Here is a 27,670-nt window from a genome sequence, read left to right as displayed (position 1 = left end):
GTTGTTGGAAACTGAATATATGTAGCAGCAGCAGCAGCAGCTGCATAAGACTCTTTGTATGTGATGGGTACATCCATGTAGTTTTATTTTATGCCTCTTGAGATTGTAGTGGAATGGGGGGGGGGAAGAATTGTGATGCCTTATAGAAAGGAAGTGCCATATCACAACATCTGCCATTGAGATTCAACTACAGTGTACCTTGGAAGTCAGATGGAAGCTCCTGCAACCAATTGGAAGCCACATCGGACGTTCAGGTTCCAAAGAAAATTTGAAAACCGGAACACACTTCTGGGTTTGTGGCGTTTGGGAGCCAAAATGTTCAACTAGCAAGGCGTTCGACTTTCGAGGTACAACTGTACATGTAGCTTGAGTGAACCTTAGTGTTCATGTGAAACAGGACTCAGGCTGAAGCCATATACAGATTTATATGAAAGCAAGTTGCTTTAAGCTTGCATGATTTCCTTCCACATAAACATGTACAGCATTTCACCACAGCAGTAGTTTTAGAATTTGCTCAGTTTGCATGAACAAAAATAGTCTATCACCCTTAATCTTTTAAAGTTAGTCTAACCATCTACTTCAGACTGCTGCAGACTCCGTTTGCATCTATTGCAAACATTTCCATTAAGATACTTAAATGAAACTAAATACGTCCCGTCCCCCCATGTGTGATTTCTCACTGTGACTAGGAATGAATGAAACCAAATTCCAGAGAAAACATGGACAGGAAAGTTAATATGAATGTTCAACTTTTTATTCCAATCACTGCATCATATTGCTATTCTTAGCAAGCATAAAAGCACTCACAAATGACAAAAGCCTTTCACGTATTTTTATTATTGCAACCTCTTTCAAGTTTTTTTAAGCACTGTTAAGTAGAAAGGAATTGTAACCATCTGTAATATTTGCATGACATATTAAAACCCCATGAGACTTTTAAATTAACTTTGCCTGCGTTTTATGTAGAGCAAAGTAGCAGTTTTAGATTCTGAACTTTGTTTTCAAATCAGTTTATATAACTGCCCATTGAAGACTTGCCTTAAAACTCTGGCACCTTGTCATTTACATGTAGCTGAAAAAGCTTGGATTTTCTAATTTTGCATTTAATTGGTACAGGAAGATAACGTAACATGAATGAAGGAATGAATGAATGAATGAATGAAGACAGAATGCAGTAGTTTCACAAAATTCTGTGGGACTGCATGGAGCAAGTTAGTTTGTGAAGCATACACCCTTTATTTAAAGCAGCCTTTGTCTGCCAGATACAGACTTCCAGGACAACTTAAGTGTGTAAAGGACTACTGAAATAATACACATTTGCAACCAGGTGAGATTTCCACATCCGCAGACTCTAAAGAGCCTACTGCACAGTCAACTTTTTGCTTAGAATGCTTGGCGTCCATTTCACATGATGTAGCTTTTGCAAGTATTCTTTGGACAACTCTTGCATTCTGCAGGCAAGCATTCATTGAAGTTCAGCACTTTAGTAGTGGCTTTACATTTTATTTTCATTTTCAGTTAATTCAGAGATGGAAGTTTCATCAGATTTAAGACGCTTAGGAGGTGGTGGATTTTGCAAAGGGTCTTCAGGTGGTGATGGCCTCTCTGAAATAATTAAGAAAATCATTATCTTTAGGTTTAAGGTTTTCAGAAGGTTAAAACTACTGGGAAAACAAGACAGTGGGTAAGATTCAACATAGCGTATGTTTGGTGCCCACTTGCACTATGTTGCTTCTCCTTCCTATCCGGAGTGTTTGGGGGACACCTGGTGCAGGTTTTGGGGCTGGGTGAAGCAGGGAGTAGAGAAACATGAAGTCCCGTTGTGCATGTGGATTTCTGCTGCGCAAGCAGGCAAACATTGCTCTTCCACAGTAATATCACACATTCCCCCCAATTTATGAAAATGGGCAGGGTATATTTACTGTGCCGCCCGTGCCAACCCCCAGTGCAATCATGAATTGTGGAGGCAAATACAGTTACAGCAACACTCATTCGACACTTTTTGAAAAGCTATCAGCAGTAAGATATTTTACCATGTTGAACAGTTTCCGTGGAAGCAGTTGTAGAGATGGGATCAGAAGGCGGTGAGTCTTGAGTGTCTGCATTTAGAGGGATTAAGGCAACTCTCCTAAAAGCAATTAAATATTTAAAAACTGAGAACGCTTGACACCCTTACACACATGCACAGTTTTCCAGACTCCCACTTTCCTCATGCTACGTCTCTAACTATCTTTCTCTGGCTCCTTCCAACCCTCCCTTCCCTTGACTCCATGGCTAGAGCTCAGTCCCGTTAGAGATTCTACACTTAAATATGCTTACCCATCTCTGCATTTTTTCCTTTGATGTTTCCCTGTGTCTGTTTAAGAGTGTAAGACTCCTGGGATAGGGACCTCTCATACCTGTTCTTTATAAAGCACCATGTACGTAGATGGTACTACAAATATAATGAAGTCTGAGCAGAAGCTTCATTGAAGATCTGCAATGCTTCCTGGCACTACATCTGCCAGAATTTCCTTTGTAAGGCTGTTTCATACCTACCAGAAGAGCCTGGTTGCATTACGCTCACCTTGGTGCTTTGCTCCATGCTTGTAAGGTGTTAAGGGTAACCCTCCTGGGTTGGTTTGCTTTTGAGCTTGATGGCTGCATAGGTTTCTTCTCTTCCAAAGAGGGCACTGGGGGCTTTCTAACAGCAATAGGTGTTGAGGGCAACTCTTTGCTGTTTATCAGAGTCTTGCATTGCACAGCTGGGCTGCTTGGATCCATGGTCTTATTAGGAGGAGTGCCATCCACTGGTTTTGGAACTGGGGAGATAACACTGGAAGACTGGCCCTTTTTCATTTTTTTCTCAGCTGTGCTGGGGGTCCCGGCACTTACAGCTGGCTTCTCTTTCAGGGGTATTCCAAGCTCATTTTCTTCAAAAGTCACAAAAGAACAATATCCATCCGTAGAAGAAATAGCAAGAAAGGATCCATCACTAGACCTGGTGTTTGTTTATGGAATTAAAAAGAAGTTTAAGTGCCTCAGTTGCATTTCAGTAATGGAAATATGAACATAAAGCATGTTTGGAGTGTAAATGACTTACATTTGACTTTGTGGAAATAACTTCTTCAGAGGCCCTACTCTGGCTGCCCCCACCAACAACATGGGATGGGCAACCAACAGAGCCTTTTGGGAAGTGGAACAGCCTTACAGTGGGGGTTTGCCCAGCACCCTCTTTGAGGCCTTTTCAGGGACAGATGAAGACTTTCAAATTGAGAACCACTGTCCTAAGTCTTATGGTCCACTCCTTAGTTTTGAGACTTGCATTTTAATTGTTTTTTGGTTTCAGTTGTTTTATTTTTATCTTGATTATTTTGCATGGTATTTTAAATGTTGTATTTGTTTTGTGAACTGCCTAGAGAACTTATGATATGGATTAGCCATATAAATCTGGTAGATAAAAGAAAAACAAGTATGTGAATATAAATGTAGTGTGTGAGCTGGAGCAAGAGTTCACCAGTCTCAGCCATAGCAATTTTGGTTATGACAATGAGACATTTTGGAGCTTCGGGTAATCACAGAGGTTATTGTCGCCAAGGCCCATGCCATAAATGACAAATCCCCAAATGCTACCAGCAGTCTGAAGTCCTGGGTTTGTATGAAAGGAAACAATTACCTATATGGAAAGGAAACAATTTCCTGTTGTTAAAGTTTAGATGGGCCATGCTACTGCTGAACAAAGGAACAGTTTTTGGAACAGTGCCGAAAGTTATTTTAGTGACCATGCCCAGAATGATGAGAAATAGAAGGCTTGCAGTAACATTTAAAATCAAGTTCACCATAGTTCCATAACGACATGACTTACTATACACAGGAAAGTTCAGATGTGTGAAAAAGTAATATTTTCTGTTTTACAGTAACATTCTGCCTTACTAAAGTTAAATCAATGCTCTGACAAGACTCCATATTTGTTGCTCCTCTGGAACAAAAATATTTACAAGGTGCTTGGTGGTGCTGAGAATGCAAGCTAAGGTTAAAGAATCTTTACTATGTGGTCTTGGTCAGTATATCAAAAATATTCAAGCCAGTTGTGACAAGCAATCACAAGTGTCCTGCTTGCTCTGAAGGAAGGCAGAAGGCCAGGGACTGCAGGCCAGGAAGCACATATGCCATCAACTCCCAGTTTGCATCAATGGACTCTTCAGTCTTCATTTTTTGTGTGTTTTAGTTTTTAAATTGTATATTGCCTTGGGTGTCTTGGCAGAAAGCCAGCATATAAATCCAATAAACAAACAAATTACCTACCACGAAATGTCACTAATAGTATGGTAATGTATATTAGATACATAACCAAAAGGAAAGGATTGCTCTGTGTCATAGAAGAGCACAGAATCTTCTGAAGCAACAGCAAAAACCATCCGATAGGGTAGATTTATCAGACCAGTCTTCTTCGAAGCGTCTTCTAAAATGTGAAGAGAGTTTCAAATTAAATACCATTTGCCATTTTAGACCCTCAGCTTTCCACAACCATATCCTCTCCTGCAATTTAGGATGATGAAAGACATGGGTAGGCAAACTAAGGCCTGGGGGCAGGATCTGGCCCAATCGCCTTCTAAATCCGGCCCGCGGACAGTCCGGGAATCAGTGTGTTTTTACATGAGTAGAATGTGTCCTTTTATTTAAAATGCATCTCTGGGTTATTTGTGGGGCCTGCCTGGTGTTTTTACATGAGCAGAATGTGTGCTTTTATTTAAAATGGATCTCTGGGTTATTTGTGGGGCATAGGAATTCGCTCACCCCCCCCAAATATAGTCTGGCCCCCCACAAGGTCTGAGGGACAATGGACTGGCCCCCTGATGAAAAGGTTTGCTGACCCCTGATGAAAGACATCGAGGACCTCTCTCTTGAATTCTACTGTAGAAATGGAAAATGAGAATGCTTTTTAACAATGCGTTCCGCACATATGTAAGAATATGTACAACACATTCCCAAATGAATGCTACACAGCACTGATAAAATACACATTTAAAGGATGCATGCAGTTAATGTTCCTTGCACTTTCAGAATGGAGCACATGGCTTGGGAGAAAAGATCTGGCCCCTAGCTGCTCTTATGCATACTTTTGGAAAAGTAATTGTTCAACATTTTCCCTCTCATTTTCTGAAAGTTGAAACAACTGCTAGAAGTGAATAACTTTTCTAACTCTTAAGGTTTTATTTGCAACCAAGGCACTGTTAAGAAAACATTATGTTGCAGTGATATGGAAAGGGTGCAAAGGTTCTATCCTCATGCAATTCAGTTTGAGGAACCTAGTATCTTTTATTAGGACATTCACCTGTTAACAAATATTAAAATGTTATTATCCTGTACAAAAATATTCTAACAGCATGTAAAAAATAAATTGAATCCTTACAAGAATAAGCAAACAGCATTTGTGATGCAATGCAACCCCAAATAACCATTAGAAAGCTAAGATGTTGAACAGTATACCCTTTAACACAGCCAGATTTAATATACTTCAAAATATCTACAATATATTCTCAAAAGGATTTACAATACCTTTCTTAAGTGCAGACCTGAGCTCAAAGTAGACTGGGCAGCAACGAACGGCTAAGGTTGCCTTTCCAGGACAAGGTAAATGAGCTATAGGCCTAATAAGAAGAGGAATTTTTTTAGGAAATGGCATTTGCCATATGAATTTAAAATATGAATGAATATACATCCAGTAAGATCTTACCTTTTCAGATTTTTTCTGGAAAAAACGTAAGTAGTGTTTGTTACATTTTCTCCTGATTCCACACAGCCTGCTGAGAAAGTTAAAGTAGTGCCATCATGTTAGTTTTGCACATAATCCTTAAGGCTATTACTTAACTAAAAAAGCCCCAGACACTAACATAAACCAAACTTTAGGTTCCCTCCTATTGTTACTAAGCTTTCCAACAACTCACAGTGTGACTTCAAACTATAGGAATGCTGTTAGAGGCTCAGTATTAATGCCAAATGTGTGTTGCATATCATCAACTTGTAAACAATTTGCATTTTTTCTTTGGCTGCAAACGTACATGGTTTGTCTCCCCAAGTTTCTAGGGAGTAAGTACAGTGTACATTTTGCAGTATTCATCTTCTGCTTACAGCCCACATTTCTAATGCAAAATCAGTAACAGGACAGTGCATACTTGCACAAAGACTTGTATGCAAACAATATTAAATATGTGGGATATGTTAGTTAAATGTGGGTTACTAATGAGGCTGATTTCAGAGTGTTATTTGTATTGGCATCATCAAGGGGGTACGGCCTAATTTTGGACCTGGTACTCTCATCACAATACTGCAAAATTAGGAATGCCTCAAGTCAAATGAAACTGTCATCTTACAGAGGGCAATCTTGCAAAAATATTCAAAAAAATACAAGCAGCTTGTTTCGAAATGTTAGAAATGGTGCATAAGGTGGAAAAAGTAATGCAAATGATGAAAGCTGCAATGAGATTTGCTTCTGAACAAATAGTCACTTTCATTTTATACTAGATTTCTGTAAACATTAAACTCAAGTGTTTCATAACAAAGGCATAATAAATACAAATACACCACTACCTATAGCATTGTCCTATCAAAGATAATTGATATCAGCTTCATAACAGATACATAATAAAAAGCAGCTCAATATCAAAATAGCTCTATTACTCTTTTCCTATTGGTAAGACACATCAATTAGGGCAAGCACCCCCAAACTCGGCCCCCCAGCTGTTTTTGGACCACAACTCTCATCATCCCTAGCTAACAGGACCAGTGCTCAGGGATGGTGGGAATTGTAGTCCCAAAACAGCTGGAGGGCCGAGTTTGCCTGATTTAGGAGGGATGCCTGATTTAGGAGGAAGAAATGGCAGAACGAGCCATTTGCTCAGTCTCAGGTTTTGAACTGAAAAAAGTTCTCTCTTCTGGTATGGCAGTCAAAACAGCACCAAACATGCTTAGCATCAGGCTGCAAGGGCAGTAACTTACAGTGTAATTCTGTCTATGTCTGCTTGGAAGTAAGTCCCATTAAGTTTAACTGGGCTTACTCCAAGGTAAGTGGGTATAGAATCACACTGTTAATTTGGTGATCGACTCTGTGAGGGAATGAATGCAAGCAACGTGGATACAGATATATTTTGCTAGAAAAGCTTTTATGAGAAACACTACTGAGATTTGATCTCCTTGGCTCACTTAAAATAAAAAAGACTAGCTTTTTGCACCAATGATTTAATTTAAAGTGTTTTGGTTTTACATGTACAACGGAAAGACAAAAAAAACCAAACAAAAAACAAACCAACCAATGTCAGAAGGGTAATTATATTGGTTTTCCCAACATGATTCAAATGGGATAGGATTTCCAGTCTGGCAAGCGGTAAATGGAGACTTAAACAGTTGGGGAATGTGGCAATGGTACAAACATATGACAGATTGTAATATGGATACATGAAGAAAGAAGGGGAAACATGCAGCTGCACATACTGAATTACTTTTCCTTTAGTTCATTCCTAGTGTTTTCAAGGCAGAAATATTTTATTGGGTTGAAAAGCTTGCCACCATTTTTGGTTTATTATTTTTATAGGGGGCATTCGATTTAAATCCATTGATTTCAACTGATCTATTCCAAGTGTAACTAATGCTGGCCATCATCTTTATTTATTATTATTTTATTTATACCGTAATGGAAATATTACAAAATTCCTGGAGGAGAGAGAAGGCACGTGTTTGGTAATAAATTCTAATACACACGAGCGGTTTTTCTCCAAATGCTGAAAACACCACACGCCATTCGTTGCTGCAGGGCTGGGTGAAGGAAATGAAATATCTGCACTTACCAGGAACAAGGAGCAGAGAGCCATCAGGTGTAAAAGTAAGCCTCCGAAAGAATGACTTCATGCTGTCATCATGAAACATTCGATAGCTTTTTACCTGAAGAATTTGACAACAATTAAACTTGACAACAGCTACTTACTCCCAGTTACTGTACAACTAAGAGCATGCATCCACTCTGTGTCCTTTTAATGGAAAGGCTAGAGCACTCTACAGCTAAGGAGTGTCTCCCTGTTTCCTTTAGATACAGTGGTACCTCAGGTTAAGAACTTAATTCATTCCGGAGGTCCATTCTTAACCTGAAACTGTTCTTAACCTGAAGCACCACTTTAGCTAATGGGGCCTTCTGCTGCCGCCGCGCTGCCGGAGCACGATTTCTGTTCTCATCCTGAAGCAAAGTTCTTAACCTGAAGCACTATTTCTGGGTTAGCGGAGTCTGTAACCTGAAGCGTATGTAACCTGAAGCATATGTAACCCGAGGTACCACTGTACAGTGGAACCTCAGTTTTTGAATGTCTCGGCTGCCAAACATTTCAGCAGCCAAACACCGAAAACCCGAAAGTGAATACTTCTGTTTTCGAATGCGCCTCGGAAGTTGAACAACTTCCAAGGTGCGTTTCTCATTTTTCTCAATGGAATTTGCCAATAGCCCTCTGATCCTTGGTTTTCGAACGTTTCAGAAGTCGAACGGTTTTCCGGAACAGATTACGTTCGAAAACCAAGGTTCCACTGTACATCCATTCAGTTCTTATAGATGTATCCAACAGTCACACTGAAGCACATCACAGAGTTCAAGGGATTGTGATTCTAGAAATACTCCCATGTGCCTTGGAACTATAATGGTGAAAATGAAGTCCACTTTATTTGCATAGCCATAGAAAACTAACTAGGCCTTACATTTACGTAATCCTGATCTAGATTCATTTATTAGTAAACGCTGCTTCACACATTGCAGTTTTCCAACATGAAGCTATCCTTGTGTAGAAAGCGGTTTACCACAATGTGAGAAGTGTTGGTGCAAAAGGCTTTTCATGGTACAAGTACAGTGGTACCTCGGGTTACATACACTTCGGGTTACAGACGCTTCAGGTTACAGACTCCGCTAACCCAGAAATAGTGCTTCAGGTTAAGAACTTTGCTTCAGGATGAGAACAGAAATCGTGCTCCGGCGGCACGGCGGCAGCAGGAGGCCCCATTAGCTAAAGTGATGCTTCAGGTTAAGAACAGTTTCAGGTTAGGAACAGACCTCCAGAACGAATTAAGTACTTCACCCGAGGTACCACTGTATATTGATATTCTCTCTCTCTTTAGGTTTGAAGCAACCCTGAATGAAAGATGTACCATAGATTTTCCTTCATTAAAAAATACCTGTCCTGCACCTTCCTTTGAGTAATGCTTTGGGGTGGGGAGGAATGAGGGAGCCATAGTTGGATGGGTCAGAATAAGAAAGGAAGTGCAACAGAAATAGTTCATATCTGCAGCATGCAAAGAGGAATAGGATCAATGTTTGCCTTCTCACTTCCTCTCCCTTTCCAGTTTGCAGGGGGAGAGAAGGTTGAAGAAAACAGAATGAAGCACAGACAGACAGAATTTACCCTGTTGCTCTGGTATTTGTATTTCCAGTGATAAGATAATGTTTATACCAATAACTTCTTTACAGGTTGTAAACCACTTTGAGGTTTTCTGCAATCAAGTGGCATATAAATTTTAGGAAGTAATAAAATAAAAATAAATAATAACTTCTTTAGACGTGTAACCAGAGAGAAGATTCCCTCAACCCACCAAGAATTATGTTTTGAAACATCAGTTGTTTAAAAAAACAAAAAATTCTGACCTCTCCTTCAGATCCTCTGCCCGACGGCATTTTGGTAACGTTAAATGCCACTCTCTTAGTCTGCGTATTATATACTCTCAAAACCCTACATAAAAAGGAAAGCTGTTAATTACAAACAAAACACTCACCCTCTTTTATGTTCTGTATGATTAATATATATATATATGTTAAAGAGTAGCAAGAAGAAGACACTATAGCATTGGTCTTATTCTGAACGGTGGAAACAAGGCGATCCTACAGGACTAAGGGAAATAGGCATTTTAAAGCAACCAAATTCATTCCATTCAGGAAAGCTAGCATTTAAATAATGAACTATTCTAAACACTATAGGAAACAAAATATAAAAAGTAAAAGACATCAATGGAAATTTCTCTTCCCCAGCATTAATGACTTACCTATCACAACTAAGAGTTGCAATATACTGTCCTGCAGGGTCCCAGGTTACTCCTTGAACGTAACTTTTGTGTTCATTAAAAATAGAAACCTTTTGCCCTGGAAGTAATATTAACAGTGAATTGCTTTTTAAATGAGATGTCATATGATAACTAATGCAGAAATAATTTGGATCAATCATTCTCTTTGGTGTGGCTTGTACACAATGCTAAACCATTGTTTTACATGGAGGAGCTTCCATGAGCCCAAATGAAGTAGAAACTCAAAATTATGGCTACCTCTGAAATATTGTTTGCTTGGAAAACTGACACATACACAAATCAGAATAGACACTGATCTAATTTTAAAAGACTTTTAATAGGCCGTATTCCTTCCTCATAACAACGCATTCCACCTACAAATCTGTTTGAACCCCACAGTTTTACAAAAACAGCATTATTTTCTATCCAGTAGACAACTACCATGGTCATTATTTATCAACATGCTTAATCTTTATTGTGCTTATCCTAAAAGCCAACCTTCAAGCAGACAACCCTAAAGTAGTGTGAGACCATAGACCTGTTGAAGGCCACAGAGAATACAATAGTGCTGGATTACCTTAATAATGAATCAAATCATTCTTTTCATACCGGACAGGAATGTTAATAGCAGTTTGCCAAGATTTTCAGAGCATATTTCCCAGGTAAAGGTAAAGGGACCCCTGACCATTAGGTCCAGTCGTGAATGACTCTGGGGTTGCAGCGCTCATCTCGCTTTACTGGCCAACAGAGCCAGCGTACAGCTTCCGGGTCATGTGGCGAGCATGACTAAGCCACTTCTGGCGAACCAGAGCAGCACACGGAAAGGCAGTTTACCTTCCTGCCGGAGCAGTACCTATTTATCTACTTGCACTTTGAAGTGCTTTCGAACTGCTAGGTTGGCAGGAGCAGGGACTGAGCAACGGGAGCTCACCCCGCCGCGGGAATTCGAACCACCGACCTTCTGATCGGCAAGCCCTAGGCTCTGTGGTTTAGACCACAGCGCCACCCGCGTCCCAGGTACAGCAGTCCTAAAGTCTAAAACTCTGGGAAAAACTCGAGAAGAAAGGATAGGTTTACATAAAAACAAAATCATAGCAATTACCTTTACTGACATCCCACATTATAGCTGTGTTGTCAACTGATGCAGATGCCATGAAGTTTCCATCAGGGGTCCAGCAAATATCATACACATCTTCCAAATGACCTCTGGAATTAAGCACATACACAGAGAGCAACGAAGTTATGGGCAACATACACTCACTTTTCTTTTACCCCCATATTGCATGGAGGGTGACATAAAATGATGCATGTCCCATTTCCCATCTTATCCCAGCATTGCACTTCACAGCACCAAACTCTATTCAGGAGGGTCCACCCACCCTCAGTGTGTGAGAGACAGAGGGAGGAGCAGAAGAGCAAGCAGAAGTGAAGAAACAGACACAGAAACTGGTAATCTTAATCTCTATCATCTATCTCTTTCATTCATTTTCCATAAACTTACCAAACAGTTATGAATTAGAAACACAGAAAAGAAAAAAACTATATAAGATACAAGTATGCTGACTCCATGTATTTTTTTATTTTTGGGTTACTTTTTGGAATCTAGAAAGTCCTGAAGATAAACCACAAAGCTATAACTCCTAAAAATTAAAGGTTGCAGCTATAATAAATTATTTTTTTTTAAATGATGTGTGATATCGCCAGCAGCTGCTATTAAAACTGAATAGATCACTCAGTGAAACTTAACCAAAAGCAACAAATCTTACCTTAAAGTTTTAATTACTGTCCAGTTCTCCTTGTTTAGTTGGTTATCATCATCACCATCCTGAAATACTGTTGGCTCTTGCTCTTTGTTATCATTCAACTTCCACAACAAAATCGCAGCATCTGTGAAAATTAATCTCAATGAGAACATTTTTCACAACTGCATTCTCCCCGTCATTTTATCACGACAGTGCAGTATTATATAGTACACACTAGTGGCCGCGATTAGGCTGCAAACCTGGGAGTAAGCTCCAATGAACACAACATGGGTTACTTCTGAGTAGATATGCTTGGATTTCACTGGACAATATACAAAACATTTGTTTTTGTGTTCATTAATTAATTAATTAATTAATTATCAGGTCTTCACCCTACCTGTCCTCCCAAAGAAGCCTAAGGTGGCAAGCATCAATGTGGTAGAACAAGGTTATTAAATTTTTAAAAATGTATTCAAAACATTTAAAAACATCTGAAAATGTACAAAAGCATAAGGACATTTTTACCCCAAGCAGCAGAGCTAAAAAAAAATTATAGCCAAATATTTTTGTGCTTCTGGACAAGGTGTTTGGTCTAAGATTGGGTAAACTGCCATTTCACACGAGTGAGTCAACTTATTATTGTTTTTTTTTCTTCATTTCAGTGAAATAGTTTTGAGGACACTGTGTTTCACCTGCCCAGTCTTCAAAACATTTTACATAACAGATGATTATATTTTTGGAAAAACTATGCACAACATTGTCAAAGAGGTTATAAATAATGTGGACAGTCTAAAATCTGATGAAAGTCATTTAAAAACTGAGCAAGATTTTTTTCGAGCTATACTGGAACAGATCAAAAACATGCAAGAATGTTTAAGAGGAGGTTGTGAATATTACTTTAGTTTATTGGTGTGTGTAGTGTTGTATTGTTGAACGAGGACCTGGGAGAGGAGGGTTCAAACCCCCTTGAGTCAGTCATCGTCTCTTAGCCTAACCTACTTCACAGGGTGGTTGTGAGGATAAAATGGGGAGAGAACTATGAACACCAGCTTGAGCTCCTTGGAAGAAAAGTGGGATACAAATGTAATAAGACTTTAAAAAATTTCAACAATGTAAAGGATATAATTTGTATTACTGTAATATCCATTCTGTCTATATGATTCAGTACATTTGTTCTGTTAATGAAAACAGTATTTTATTTTATTTTAATGTCTAAGGTTCAGAATATCCACTTATCCATCTAATTTTGTGTTAATAGGTTATCTGAGGTGCTATTGTATGTGGTCCTTTGTAACGGAATATATAGTATTAAATTAGATACATTATATTATTACAAATTACAAAATAATCAATTAAATGGTAAGAGTTCAGTATTGATTTAATACATACCATCTCCACCAGATGCTAGAATCTCACCATTGGGAGCAAAACGCACAACATTCACAGCTTTGGTATGGCGAGCTAAATTGGACAAGAATTCCACAATTGCTTTTCCATCTGGTCCTTTTTCTACTTTCCATATCTAGTTATGAAATATTATAGTCAGAGACAGTAAACAAGCATATCCCAAAACCTCATGAAATTTCATGCACATGAATTTCACTGATTTTGGGAGACATACATACTCATCATAAAAGAGAGCATAAATGTCAAGATAACTAAAAAGATACTAACTTTTGACAACTCATTTTATAATACAAACAGTCCTCTTTCAAACCCAAACCTCATATATAATGTCCATTGACACATTTATAGTGATCTCATATAATTTAGCTACAATTATTAAACCCAACATACTACAAATAAACTTTATAATATTTATTTTTCATTCATTCATTTTCTATACCACCCTTCATCCAAAGATCACAGGACAGTTTACAATATAAAAACACAAAAATACATACCATAATAACAAACAAAAACAATACTCTCTCTCTCCTCCCCCATTTCAAAGGCCATAGATTGTTTAATTAGCCAATTTAGTTACTCAAAAAGCTTTGTCGGACAGCACAATAAGGATGCAATGGAGGCCGCAAAGTGTGGCTTCCTTGCTGCCTTCATGGCTACTACTTAGGCTCATTGATGAGCCCTCACCATCTCCTCTCCCTCAACTAAAACAAACAACAACAAAACTCCCACACATATTTTTTTTAAAAATAAAACAGTTAAAACAATTGTAGCATTAGCCCTGTCTCTGCGTTGTAGCCAGGAGATGTAGATCAAGATTTGTTTACAGAAATAAGGAGTTACTCTTGCTGTCTGCCCCCTACAAACATAAATGTTTCTCTGTTGTTACATTTGTACAAATATAGAAGATTTAGCAGTATCCCATAGATTAATGTTTGTGACTCACACGAACAGCAGTGTCCACTCCAGCAGAAGCCAGTCTATTGATTTTCCCATCAGTGCCATGTTGAAAGTCTAAGCTGTACACTGGTTCTTTATTGTGCCATGCAATTTCACAAGTGAATACTTTCATCCTTTTCAAAGCAAACACAGACATTTTGACTTTCACAGCAATGAAACTCAAAAGTGATGCACTGTTCCACGTGATTTTCAGAGGCACCGGAATACAATTTTTCATAGTAGTAATATATTATATTATATTGTTTAATTCAGATGTAAGTTATTGTAGCATGTTGCACAAGATGCATTTAAAAAAATACAGTGATTATAGACATGGATTGTCACTCCTGTTCTTTCCTTCCCATATGTATATATATATATATATTATTAAGGCATTTGCTTTCCCCATGGAGGCTCACCTGGTGCCTGTTACATACCTTTAGGTACTAGGCAAAATCATTCCTCTTCGCCCAGGCCTTTGACTAATTGAACAAACATTGGCCTTTTAAACTGGAGTGGGTGGGTGGGTGGCATTGTTTTTGCTTGTTCCTGTGCTTGTTATGTATCACTGTGTTTTTATATTGTAAACTGCCCTCTGATGCCCTTTGGTATATAAATTTAAATAATAATAATAATAATAATAGCTGGAAAAGTAAATAAAATGTAGTGGGACAATGAAAATAACTACGGTACTTCCCATGGAGCTTCACTGATGAGCAACAAAACAGTTATTTGTTTCCAAAGGCATTAAGTTTGTGTGTGTTTGTTAATGAAAGCACACCTTACTGCTAATGGGTTAAGCATCAAAGCTCCTTCTGTGAGAGTGGAGATTAATAATAATAATGCCAGCACTTTCCCAATGATGTACTTCAAAGCACATCGCAAACATCATCTGACCTCAATACATTATCAACCTGGAAGGCAGGCAAGTGCATGTCTCATAGACAGTTGCTGAGGGCGGCAGGGCTGGTTGATGACACACAGCCTTGCTAGAACTGCCCTCACCTTCTCATGGCTGGGCTGATTTCAGCCCACTCTCTTAACCTCCACACTAGCACGTCCTGGACCACATAACTCAATGGCATCCACCTCCCCCTGCAGTGTAGGCACCCTCCCCTGACCCATAACGCCAGGTGACGTTTATATGCATCACGTGCGCAGACACCTGGACATGCACGTCCGTGTTTATTATATACCGCAGGGAAGGCGGTGAGCATCACTCAAGGGACCTGGAGGACCCTAGTTATAGCCCTACACGCCAAACGCCGTTGCTTCCGTAGAAACTCTCGGCGGGGAGCGGCGGAGGGAGGGAAGCAGATGGTTCCCCCTCGGAAGCAGGAGGACAGAGGGGCCCCACTGCCCGTTTCCGTACAGCTTCCACCCAAGAGTCTCCCCTCCCCCTCCTGGCTCTTTCCTCACGTACCTGCAAGAAGGACCAGGAGAGCCACCCCGGACTGCGCGGGCAGAAAGTTTGTCAGAAACTCAAACCCCGGTTCCCGGTTCCCGCGCTCGCGCCTGCGTACTCGAGGCTCCTAAGGTTCTGGAAGGAGGAGCCGGGGGAAAAAGGCGCCACCTCTGAGGAAAGCGCCGCCCCCGCTTCTCCCTTACGGCTCCTTTCCTTGCTTGCTCCCCGCCCGTTGTTTCTTGTTCCCTTTTGGCAGGGGCTTTGCAGGATTGCAAGAGGGTTTTTGTCCGGGAAAAGCCTCTTTGCTCTCATTTAAAGTGCTCATTTAAATTTAAAGCCTCATTTAAAGTGTGCATGCACACGAAAGCTCATCCCAATAACAAACTTAGTTGGTCTCCAAGGTGCTGCTGGAAGGATTTTTTAAATTTTGTTTCGACTACGGCAGACCAACACGGCTACCTACCTGTAACTTGAAAGTGCTGCTGTGATCGGCAAAAGGGTTCCTTTGAGCGACAGTCGCTCTCTAAAAAGATAGGGCGAAACAAAGGTCGCAAGGCGAGTTAACTATGCGCTGCGTCCCCATGTCAGCTTAAGACACCTAGAAGAGATCCTAAAAATCTTTACCTGTTCAAAGCGAAAGCTGCAATGCTTTTAGACGGGCCAATTGGAACAATATCTATTATTTATTATTGATGCAACCCCCCCAACAGATATTTTATATAGTTTTTACCTCTTGTCTTCAGTTCGTTTTATTTTTATTGCTATGGCTAGTGGCTGAGGCAAATAAAGATTTTTCTGATTGTCTGGCAATGGGCGTGGCCAAGGGTGGAGGGAGTTGCAACTGCCCCTCCCAATCAATAAAAATCAACAAGAATACATAGCTAAGGTTCTGCCCCCCATAACAAAAGGCCTGCCCCCCCCCCCAATCCTGGCTAAGCCCATGAGTATGGCCACCGACATTTCAAGGATCTCACAATGCTTATCCCTACCTACTATTAGCCCATGCACATATATCTGAATGGAATGTCATAGTTCAGACTTTGGTCACTGAATAGGGAGTTTTATTGGGCTGTTCCACATCTCGAGCGCCACTTCCAGATGGCCTGTTCATTGTGCGTGCATCCCAATTTGTTTGCAGGTAGATCGAGACATAAGCTATATACAGAAAACATTCTGATTTGATTACAAGTAGATGGAAGCTGTACGCCGGCTCCCTTGGCCAATAAAGCAAGATGAGCGCCGCAACCCCAGTCGGTCATGACTGGACCTAATGGTTAGGGGTCCCTTTACCTTTAGATAAGTCAAAACTGATGTTATGCCACCTCTCACTGCATCTCCCTGTCACTATACTTCTTGCTAGGGGTGGCAAACCCCACCCCACATAACCAGTCACAAGATGCCCCTCACACACACTATTTGAATGGCAATGGACGAAGAAATTGAGGGGATGCTCATCAAATTTGCAGATGACAGCAAACTGGGTGGGTAGCTAATGCCACCGAAGACAGAATCAGGATTCAAAATGACAAGATTGGAGAAATAGGCCGAAACCATCAAAATGAATTTCAGCAGGGACAAATGTAAGGTTCTGCACTTAGGAAGAACCAGCTGCACAAATATAAGATGGGGGACACCTGGCTTACTAGCAGCACATGGGGAAAGGATCCAGGTGTCTTTTTAGTGGGCCACAAGCATAACATGAGTCAACAGTGTGATGCAGCAGCATAAAAAGCTAATGCTATTCTAGGCTGCATCAACAGAAATACAGTATAGTGTCCAGATCAAGGGAAGTTATAGTAGCACACTGTTCTTCCTTGCTCAAACTGCACCTGGAGTACTGTGTCCAATTCTGGGTACCCCAATGTAAGAAGGATGTTGACAAGCTGGAATGTGCGCAGATGAGAGCAACCAAGATTATCACAGGTCTGAAAACCAAGCCTTGTGAGGAGCAGTTGAAGGAGCTGCATATGATTAACCCGGAGGACACCAAGAGGTGGTTTGTGAGATGGGCGTGCATAGAGCACCACTGAGAAGATAGGTTTGCAGTTCCAGAACTGAACTAACAAGTCCTTTGGTGCAAAAATCCACTTCTGATTCTCCTCTCCAATTATTTTTGTTTCCTTGACCAGCTTAATTGAGAAGCTATTTCATTAATATATGGAAAAGCTTGCTGATCAACTGCAAATCACCCAGAGATGTACCAGTAAATCTCATTCTATCATCTAGCAGCCCTGATGTAATGGATGGGGAGGCATAGGAAGTTAACTTGTAATGACAGCTCCTTATTATTTCTCTCTGGTGGGGCAGTTTTCAACTTGTCAAGAACTGTAACCCTTCCCCACCCCAACTTAATAGAGTTTACAGTGAGAAAGATAAGAGACTTCTCCATCTGTCCAAAGCCCGCTGTTAGACTTGCCTCTATTGTAGTCTAAGCAATAGCCAACTCCCATTCCCCAAACCAAGATTACCCTCAACAATAGATCAGTTGGTAGAGCATGAGACTCCTAATCTCAGGGTTGTGGGTTTGAGCCCCATTTTTGGGCAGATTCCTGAATTGCAGGGGGTTGGACTAGATGACCCTTGTAGTCCCTTCCAAGTCTACAATTCTATAATTTAAAATCAAAGGAACTGAGAGTCCTAAAAACCTCTCTTAGGAATCAAAGAAAAGGACATATAATGCGTAAGTATAGTTTTCACACACACACTTTTAAATCAGATGCATATATCAGAAAGGAATTGGATGTGAATTTGACATCAGTCCAAACACCCAGGTTTCCACATGTAGTTCGGCTAGAAGGCTAAAATTCATGTGAATTGAACTGCTCCACATGCCTAAGAGAACATGACTTCCTCAGGACTAGCCCTCCAAACTATAGACAGAATGCTGTTGAAATATCAATTGAGTTTCATCATTAAGTTCTTGACAAGGTGCGAGGGTCTGCTATCCCATGAGGTAAAGCCACAAGTCCTGACATTTAAACACGAATTACTGGATTGCACCTCAAGTTAACTTGCTGGATTATGGAGATAAGTATTTAGTTTGCTAAGATGAGAAACAAGTACACAATTTAAAGTACTTATGTGGGAGTAAGGCCCAATGAATTTAGTAGGGCTTACCAACGAGTAGGCATGATTAGGACTGTGCTGTAAATGTTCATAATTAGAAGGAAACAAAAAAGGCAGGTTTTGTTTTAATAGGGAACAATTTACCCGGATACAGAATTCTTCTTGTCACTCAGAACACCATTATGTGCCCCCCCCCCCCACATTTAGTCCAAAATATACATCTTTTGATTAACTTCATGGAAATAAAAAATTATTTACATTTATTCACTTTTCTTCAAAGTATTAATGTACAGTATAAATTTAATTAATATTCATAGAGTCACATTTTTTTCAACCCAGACTGTACAATACATTCAGAGAATAATGAAAAACAAATACATAATTAAAGAAAAAAGTATGTAAAAATTGCTCCTTAGAACCATGTGGCCATATTTTGAAAAACAATTAAACAAAACAGTATAATTTGAAAGAATTTGTTTGCAATACCCTTAACTAGCATATACACTATAAGGTTGAAATATCAATAACCACTCATTGGAAAAATGTTGCTTTCAAGAAAATGAAAAAGGTACATAATATCTATGGTAATTTTTGACAACTTTATCAAAATTAAGAACATGAGTTGATATTGTTTTAGAAACATACTGTGACATAACAATTGTTTTACAATACTTTTAATCAGCTTATAATACATAATCATGTATCAAAGTTTAGAAATACTCACAGGCCTCTATAAAATACTAATAATTTGGGGAAAAATGCTACTTGCCAGTAGCTTACCTTCTGGGGCTAATAGCTGTTGCAGGGGAAGGGTGATTTTTGTCACAAACCACAGTATGGAAGGAAAATGTTACCCTCACCCCCATCCCAGAAGCTGCAGTTCCAATAAAAAGCAGCCCCCTTTGCAGCAGAAGCCTAAAAGGAAACCGGACCAGTTTTCATGTGTAGTATGGCACTAAAATGAACAGTCTTTACAGGTTGGAAACGTGACAATAAGGTATGTTGAGACTGTAGGGGAAACAAAATTAAGTAGTGCTTTCACGCAATTGCTCCAGAACTTGCCCTAGAATTTCATCGACTATGCCAATGTCAGGATTGATTTGATGCACATTAAGTTCAGGCATTATTGTTCCTAGTAACTGTCCCACGTTAACTCGCAGGGATCGCAGCTTCATGCTAAGAAAGAGAAGATTGAGAACATCAGTTAAAATTACAGGTATGGTGAAGATAAGTTCAGTACTTTAAATCAGAGGTCAGCAAACTTTTTCAGCAGGGGGCCAGTTCACTGTCCCTCAGACCTTGTGGGGGACCGGACTATATATATTTTTGGGGGAGGGGAATGAACAAATTCCTATGCCCCACAAATAACCCAGAGATGCATTTTAAATAAAAGGACACATTCTACTCATGTAAAAACACACTGATTCCCGGACCGTCAGCGGGCTGCATTTAGAAGGTGACTGGGCTGGATCCGGACCCCAGGCCTTAGTTTGCCTACCCATGCTTTAAATCATCATTTGCTCAACTGTTCATTCATTCCTTTCCCATTTCTATTGCTATTTTATAGTCTGTTACAAATTTGACATACATTGTTTTAAAGAATACATTAAACGACACTTTAAACCAATTAAACTGAAATGTTACATAGAATAGAGATGTTATATTGAAGCTCACCTTGTCTATTAATTTTGTTTATTTAACATAGAAAACATCTGAAAATAAGTTTCACCAGAAATGGTAAACAGTGTTTATGTAAAACTGTTTTTGGTATTGTATAGATCCTTTTCCTACATACTTGCTACAGCTACAAACAACAAGAAAAGGTTCGTATGATTACACCAGCAATCACATGCTACACTAGGACATTCATTCATTCAAAAGTAGGATTAATATCATGCTTCACCATTGAAACCTTTAAGTGGTTTACATGGCATGTAGTATTTGGGTGGAATGAATTAGGTTATTTAGATCAGTGGTTTGGATGGTGTAACACGATAAAGTGGTACCTTGGTTTGCAACCGTTTTGGATTACAACCATTTTGGATTACAACCACATCAAACTCTGAAGTGTGTCCCTTTTTTTTGGATCACAACCCATTTTTGGGGATTACAACCCATATTTTTTTTTTTTAGGCCCCATTGGCGAAAGCGTGCTTTGGGTTACAACCTGCTTTGGTTTACAACTGGACCTCAGGAACGGATTATGGCTGTAAACCAAGGTATCACTGTATAAACAGCATTATGGAGAAGCCTGAGTTTCCTTAGAACAGGGATAGCCAATGCACATCCCTGCCCCAAATGTTCTCATCATCTTTGACCACTGGCCATGGTGGCTGTGGCTGATGGGAGTCCAGCAACATCTGGATGGCACCACATGGGCCAGTCCTGTCTAAAAGATTGCCATCAGTTCCTCAAAGAGAAGAAAAATAAAAGAGCTTCCTCACAATTATCTTATTCCTCAGCATTGCACAGCAACATGAGAATGTTGGGTGTGTTCTAGGTTGCAGTCTTCACTGACATGGCAAGGTGGGTGACGAGACCCAAAACCTGGTAAATGCCCTGCTTGAACTGAGTGTGTGCTTCATGCTTAGGAATTCTCTGCAATATGGATTCTTGGTAGACATTCATGTGCAAAGGTTTCCTGAAGGTAGGTTTGAAAATAGATGAAAGTGTAAGTTTAGAGCCTTTCCATGCTTTTTCATGCACAAATCGGGCTTCTTAGTAGGAATATATACCTTTCTCCATTAGTTTTTAACTCTGCAAGTTCTGCTTTCAGCTGCTCACATTGAACGCCCAGCTGAGTTTTTTCCATTTCCAGTAGTTCAATCTGAAAGTAAATCAAAGCTTTATATACCTGCATTTTTGAAAATGAAAAACAAAAGTGAAATACTTGTTGCAGTATACAGTAGTACCTTGGTTCCTGAATGGCTTGGCTGCCGAACAAATCGGCTCCTGAACGCCGCAAACCCGGAAGTGAGTGTTCCGGTTTGCAAATGTTTTTCGGAAGCCTGATATGTCTGATTTACTTACAATATTTTGGTTTGCACAAATCTGAACTAAACACTATTTTTCTATAATAGATCTTCTCTTTCCACCAAATCTGGCTACCTCAAGTCAAAGGATGTTCTCACTGGCTAATTTCTCAGTTCCAAAGAACTTTTGTTTTTATTTAAGTCTCACTGATTTCAAAGGCGCTTGAATTCTGTAGGAAATGCATGCTCTAATTCTGAAAGACCCTTTTATATACATTCCATTAAAATTAAGTTAAGGTAATGGATTTAAGGTTAAGTGTGAGACTGAAACCCAAAACAAGTAAATCTAAATACAGTGGTGCCCCGCAAGACGAATGCCTCGCAAGACAGAAAACCCGCCAGACGAAAGGGTTTTCCATTTTGGAGGTGCTTCGCAAAACGAATTTCCTATGTGCTTGCTTTGCAAGACGAAAATGTCTTGCGAGTTCCTGCGGGGTTTTTCCCCTTTTTCCTCCCTTTTTGCCAAGCCGCTAAACCGCTTATCAGCTGACGGCTAAACCGCTTATCAGCTGATGGCTAAGCCGCTTACCAGCTGATGGCTAAGCCGCTTACCAGCTGATCTTTAAGCCGCTTAACAGCTGATCGCTAAGCCGCTTATCAGCTGATTCGCTAAACCCGCTAATACTGTAGCGCTAATCCGCTAAACCGCTAATGGGCTTGCTTTGCAAGACGAAAAAACCCGCAAGACGAAGAGACTCGCGGAACGGATTCTTTTCATCTTGCGAGGCACCACTGTATCAACCCAGCCTTTCTATGTACTGAATTATGAAACTTACCTCATTTTTATATTGGTCTCTTTCAATGCTGCAATTGTCCAGCTGTCTGAAAACATCACCCAGTTGCACAGCCATGTCATCTGCTTCACTTTTATTCTCAATGTTTTTACATTTACTACATTCAGATTTTAAGTTCTGCAGAGTATCACACTGTTGTTTCAGTGTTCTCATCTCTTTCAATGCCTGTTCATACAGAATGAATATCTCTTCTTTACTTTTTTCTTTAACTTTTTTGAGTTCTGCATCTGATATTATACTTTTTGTTTCTGTAGACTGAGGACATATTCCCTTTTGCACATGCTTGCCATTTGTATCCATTATTTTTTGCTTTAACAGTGTTAATTCTTTAACCAATGTATCACATTGCTGTTGATATTTTTCTTTTTCACTGTTGGATGAAAGCAGTTGAAGGCTTAATTCATTTATCTTAATGTCTGCATTCACAATATCAGCCTCCGAAACATGAAGATGTTCTGTAAGTGTTATTTCATGTTCTGATCTGGACAGCTGATTATCTGCATTGCCCTCAGTTTCTTCCTTTTTTACTACAAGTTCCTCTGTTTCAGTTTGTGTTGCTGCAGTTCCTTTTGAACCATTTGTTTCTGAACAAGCATCTCTGTTCATAGAAATTTCTCCCTCAATATTACTGAAATCAACATCAGCCCCACCTTCAACTTTTACTATTGTGATGTCACATTCCAGAGCGTCAGGTTTTGGAGTACTGTTCTCTTCCAAAATGATAACATCATCATCATCTTGCTTCTTTTTCTCAAATGCTTGGCTAGTCACTTTTGTGATCTTAAAAGGTAGTGGTGCATCAGCATTAGAAAGTTTTCGTTTATGGCTAAAGAAACAAAAGCAAAGTAACAGAAATCATATTAGCAGTTTTTTCCTTTAAAGGCTAAGCTCCAGAAAATGTTAATTTAAAAAAACAGCACAAGCAAATGGGGAAAGTAGGTGGAAATATTCTTGCATTTTATTTACTGACCTATTTTCAGGATCAGAATGAGGAGATGATACTGATGTGCTGTTTGATTTGTTTTGAGGTCTCGTAAGCGACACGTTTGAAGCTTCTGCATGAAACATTGGAATAGTTTCACTCAATAATGGAGGTGCACTGGACAAGGCAGCCGTTGTTTGTAAATACATTTCATTATAAATCTGTAGAAACAGCATTATGTCATTACAATTAAAGAAGAAAGCATCATTCACTTCCATCACTGCGACTTTTTCCTTGAACTCTCTGCAGTCACCACAAAATGACAACATATATGGCTGGATGGGCTGTGGGAAAAGTCTTGGCAGCTCAGTTACAGGTTTTAGCCATATCGCTCTACCTCGAAATTTGACTACTGAGTAAATTAGATTGAACCAGAATATGTAAACAGTTATCAAATATACTTACGCACAGAAACAGGAAGATTCAGGACACATAAAAGGAAGTGCAGTGGTACCTCGGGTTACATACGCTTCAGGTTACATACGCTTCAGGTTACAGACTCCACTAACCCAGAAATAGTACCTCGGGTTAAGTACTTTGCTTCAGGGTGAGAACAGAAATCATGCTCCGGCGGCACGGCAGCAGGAGGAGGCCCCATTAGCTAAAGTGGTGCTTCAGGTTAAGAACAGTTTCAGGTTAGGAACGGACCTCCAGAACGAATTAAGTACTTAACCCGAGGTACCACTGTACTTTTTTTTTTACACGCAGCACATAGTTAAACTACAAAACTCTCTCCCACAGAAGGCAGTGCTGGCCACCAATCTAGATGGCATTGATCACAATCAATCATCTTCCACTGCTGTAACCTCTTTCCATGGTTCAAGTGTTACGATTATTCAGCATCCTCAAAGCGGAGAAGATATGGAGATTGATGACAGCAGCATTTGTACCCAGCAGTGGAGCCAGGAAATAGTGAACTGCCTCCTCAACTTTTACACTACTCTTTCTGCAATTGGTAAAGTGGCAAGTGACCCACCTTTGCCAACTGTCAATCCATGGTACACTGATCATAATCCTGCCTTCACCCCTAGGAAAGTTTATATCCTTGGCTAAATTCTGACCTGGAGAGGATGTATATTCAAGACACACAAAAATGGAGGAAGAAGCTAAAGTATCCTTTGCTGCTTTCCATGCAAAAAATGAACCTGGTACAGTATAGGAAAACTTGCATGTAATTTAGCATTGCTTCCACAAACAAAGAAATAAACATGTCAAGATAATCAGTCACCTACCTGCTGGCTAAGCTCTATCCTTTTCTTTAATTTCTCCCTGTCTCTGCATTGAGAAGAAAAAGTATCATGGTTTATGCTCAGTATATATATATGCTATCTAATATTAAGTTGTTGTTTAACATGACCTTTTGCATCAATAACTTATGTTATAGCCCTCCTGTATTGAAATGGGTTAGTGTGTCTTGCTGTTGGTGGTTTGAGCCAATCAAGGGACAGCTGTGGGCAGCATCCCTGCATTGTAGGAAGGGAAAGGAGATTGTTAGCCGCTTTGAGACTCCTGAAGGGGAGTGAAAAGCAGGATATCAAATCCAAACTCTTCTTCTTCTTCTTCTGGACTAGATGACCCTCAAGGTCCCTTCCAACTCCACAATTCTATGATTCTATGTAGCTCACTATAACTTCTAATGGTGAGAGCACACAACCATTAGTGAAAAGGACAAAGTTCACTTTTGTATTGTCAAATGAAGGTATGTTTTGGACTAGTGAATCCTTTTGTGGATTTCTTGACTTAAACAAATAGCAAAAACGTATTCGAAACATAATGGGTTTGCTAGAAGGAAGCATATTACCCATTTAAAACTCTACAGAATAAACTTCCTAGTGCCTGTCTTCAAAATTGTTTGATGGAACACATAAAAAAGCCAACATTTCAACTTCCTGTTTTTATTTAATGCTCACCTTTTCTTAAACTTTTTCTCATATGGAATTAATAAATCATCATCTTCAGGTTCTTCATCCACATTGCAATTTCTAATTTTAAGAAAGGAATATATATATTTTTAATCCAGCTAGTAAATGCAATCTGAGAAAAAATGAATTGCCAAATTTCTCCCTATTTTACCTGAACTGAGGATCAGGGTTGTATGAACAATACCACTTCTCTGGCAATTTATCCATTCCATCTGGAAGCTTCCTCCATTTTAGACATGAATCACACTGAACCCAGGTTTGATCAGGGCGATTCCTGTAACAGAGTGTAAGTGGCATTAAAACTAAGCAAATATAATTTAAACCAAGCACAGATTATGACTAAGTTTTATGTTTTTAGAAAAACTTACTGGGAATCTTCAACCATCTCTTCTTGAGGATAATCCAGTTTCTTTGCTTGCATCTCATTCCAGTAATCATTTAGCTTCTCACCGAGCGCTTGCATTGTACGCCTAATAAGCAAGAAATACAAAGTTGTGTCTCAACAAAACACATTCTGTATAATATGAAACATGCATTGACAGTTGCTACAGAAAGCAAGTACTACTGGGAAAGAACAATGAGCAGAAATATCACTTATGCATTTAAGGAAAACATACTAGAAATGTGCTAACGCGTAATCTATTTATTCCTTCCAAATCGTGAACTCCTAACAAGTTACAGTAGGATTCTGCATTTGGTTCAGATTCCAGACATGTCTACTAATGGTAGAGATAAGGGGAAAGCAGCAAATTGCTTATTTTAAAAATGCTTTGAAATTCCTCCCTTTAGGATATATTTGTGTAAATAATGCTAAAAACAAGAAATGGAGCCAAAGGGTGAGCTATAGGCAAGCTGTGTGATACAATGAGACGGCTCTAGTGCTCCTAACTGCAGAGTGAATGCTACAGAGACAGTGTGCCTGAACAGCACCCTACTATTTCTCTACCCAAGGAGGTAGGGTAGGTAAAGTGGTAATGACACCACTGTTGGGAGAGCAGCTCTGTATGCATGAGCAGAAGGGACTTCCACAAGTCTTAGCCTCGTATGCTTGACACCTCTCACATGGCCAGGAGAACTTAAGTGACAGCAGAGCTTAGTTTGACCATTAACTTATCATTACATATGGACCTGAAACTCTGGTGGTGATTGTTGCTGCTGTTATTATTATTATTATTACTTATTATTATTATTACTTATTTTTATTATTATTATTACTTATTGTATGAAACCCTTCCCGTAAGGCCCTCCAGATGTTCTTGGCCTACAACTCCCATGATCCCCAGCTAGCAGGACCAGTGGTCAGGGATGATGGGAATCGTAGTCTCAAAACATCTGGAGGACTGAGTTTGAGGAAGCCTGCCATAAGGCATCTCAAAGTGATTCCCAATACAGATTGGAAACAAACTCTGGTTTATTGGTTAGTTAACAAGCCAGCTTGTGGCTTGTTTAGAAATGTACTGCTAAGCCATGGTCTAGTATTACATGCAGACTGGAAATTTAGCTATGGCCACCCACTGGGGTGGCTTTGAGTTCAGAGCAATTCACAGAACATAAGGCGATCAATTGCTACTAGCCACAATGGTGGTGTTCTATTCCTAGTATCTCAAAGGAAGTAAGCATCTCAATAGCAGTTTCCTGGGAATCACAAGTGCTATTGCACCCAGCCCCTGCTTGTGGGCTTCCTACTGGCATCTGTTTGGCTACTGTGAAAAGAGGATCCTGGAATACGTTCTTACCTGTATTCGTTAGTATAATCAAAATCTTGTTTGTTATGGGTTGGCTTTAGGAAGTTGCATTCGATAATCCCAACTACACCTACTCCCATGTTGTTTGCCTGCAAAGGGGGGGTGGTGGGGTGGGGGAAGCATATAGACAAGGAAGATATACCAACGTTTTCACCAAGAACACACATTTCCAGTATTTTAAACAAATATTTATACAAGTATACAAGTTCCATCACAAAAGATGCCAGAACAGGTATTATTCCAAGTTCAATTGCTTGGATAAAGAACTTCTTGAAGATGAAGTTTATTGTTTTAACTTCTAAGCAAGCCTCTGCTACCCGTTTAGAATTTCTACTTAAAAGTAAATGGGAGGTTGAGAAGCGACTTAGAATTTGGAGCTAGGTATTGGGGTAGATTGGTTTCAGACTTATTAGTCAAAGTTGGGAATGGCAACATTCAACATGAAGCAGTTAATCAGAACACAGTGGATACACATACAGTTCTGTCAGTTTAAGCATCACAGTGCTTTCAGTGACAGTAGTTCTTTTTTTGGGGGGAGCTGTTATTAGGTTGTTCTTGTTTTTACTTTGAT

The 27,670-nt window shown here is 39.6% G+C and overlaps 2 protein-coding genes across 4 annotated transcripts in view; both read right to left on the bottom strand.

Moving 5' to 3' along the window:
- Window positions 1–732: 732 nt before the first annotated feature.
- On the bottom strand, window positions 733–15,684 carry CHAF1B (chromatin assembly factor 1 subunit B). Of its 2 annotated transcripts, none has more exons than XM_081004447.1 (14): window positions 15,577–15,684; window positions 14,161–14,287; window positions 13,197–13,329; window positions 11,832–11,952; window positions 11,168–11,271; window positions 10,048–10,144; window positions 9,653–9,737; window positions 7,824–7,917; window positions 5,717–5,786; window positions 5,539–5,630; window positions 4,285–4,441; window positions 2,567–2,980; window positions 2,034–2,128; window positions 733–1,605 (listed from the first exon to the last, which is right to left on the bottom strand). In XM_081004447.1, exons 2-14 carry the CDS (start codon window positions 14,284–14,286, stop codon window positions 1,496–1,498), a joined length of 1,698 nt encoding a protein of 565 aa, XP_080860573.1. In that variant the 5' UTR covers window position 14,287; window positions 15,577–15,684; the 3' UTR covers window positions 733–1,495. The 2 variants fall into 2 exon arrangements, with proteins under 2 accessions (XP_080860573.1, XP_080860574.1); XM_081004448.1 differs by lacking the exon at window positions 15,577–15,684 and adding an exon at window positions 14,591–14,747.
- Window positions 15,685–18,733: 3,049 nt separating this feature from the next.
- MORC3 (MORC family CW-type zinc finger 3) overlaps window positions 18,734–27,670 on the bottom strand; it is a 31,321-nt gene continuing 22,384 nt past the window's right edge. Inside the window, exons 9-17 of one of the 2 annotated variants that reach the window (XM_081004426.1) lie at window positions 27,091–27,188; window positions 25,723–25,824; window positions 25,506–25,628; window positions 25,343–25,414; window positions 24,665–24,707; window positions 23,421–23,593; window positions 22,433–23,276; window positions 21,360–21,451; window positions 18,734–19,800 (exon numbers count right to left, since the gene is read on the bottom strand). In XM_081004426.1, the coding sequence (XP_080860552.1) occupies window positions 19,650–19,800; window positions 21,360–21,451; window positions 22,433–23,276; window positions 23,421–23,593; window positions 24,665–24,707; window positions 25,343–25,414; window positions 25,506–25,628; window positions 25,723–25,824; window positions 27,091–27,188 (1,698 nt within the window). In that variant the 3' untranslated portion in view covers window positions 18,734–19,649. Of the gene's footprint in view, window positions 19,801–21,359; window positions 21,452–21,473; window positions 21,943–22,386; window positions 23,277–23,420; window positions 23,594–24,664; window positions 24,708–25,342; window positions 25,415–25,505; window positions 25,629–25,722; window positions 25,825–27,090; window positions 27,189–27,670 lie in introns of those variants that run through there. The other variant, XM_081004427.1, reaches the window with a different exon arrangement.

This window comes from Podarcis pityusensis (genome assembly GCF_964106645.2).
Source record: "Podarcis pityusensis genome assembly, chromosome: 4".
In the NCBI taxonomy this organism is placed as follows: Eukaryota; Metazoa; Chordata; class Lepidosauria; order Squamata; family Lacertidae; genus Podarcis; species Podarcis pityusensis.
Note: the sequence above shows the minus strand (reverse complement) of the source record. Positions and strands in the feature narration are given on the sequence as shown.

Coding starts and splice junctions, on each gene's coding strand:
- CHAF1B (XM_081004447.1), bottom strand. CDS start 14,286: ATGAAAGTATTCACTTGTGAAATTGCATGGCACAATAAAGAACCAGTG. Junction 5,787..7,823: donor CTCTCTGCTCCTTGTTCCTG/GTAAGTGCAGAT, acceptor TAACTTTCTCAG/CAGGCTGTGTGGAATCAGGA. Junction 5,631..5,716: donor TCCAGAAAAAATCTGAAAAG/GTAAGATCTTAC, acceptor TCTTCTTATTAG/GCCTATAGCTCATTTACCTT.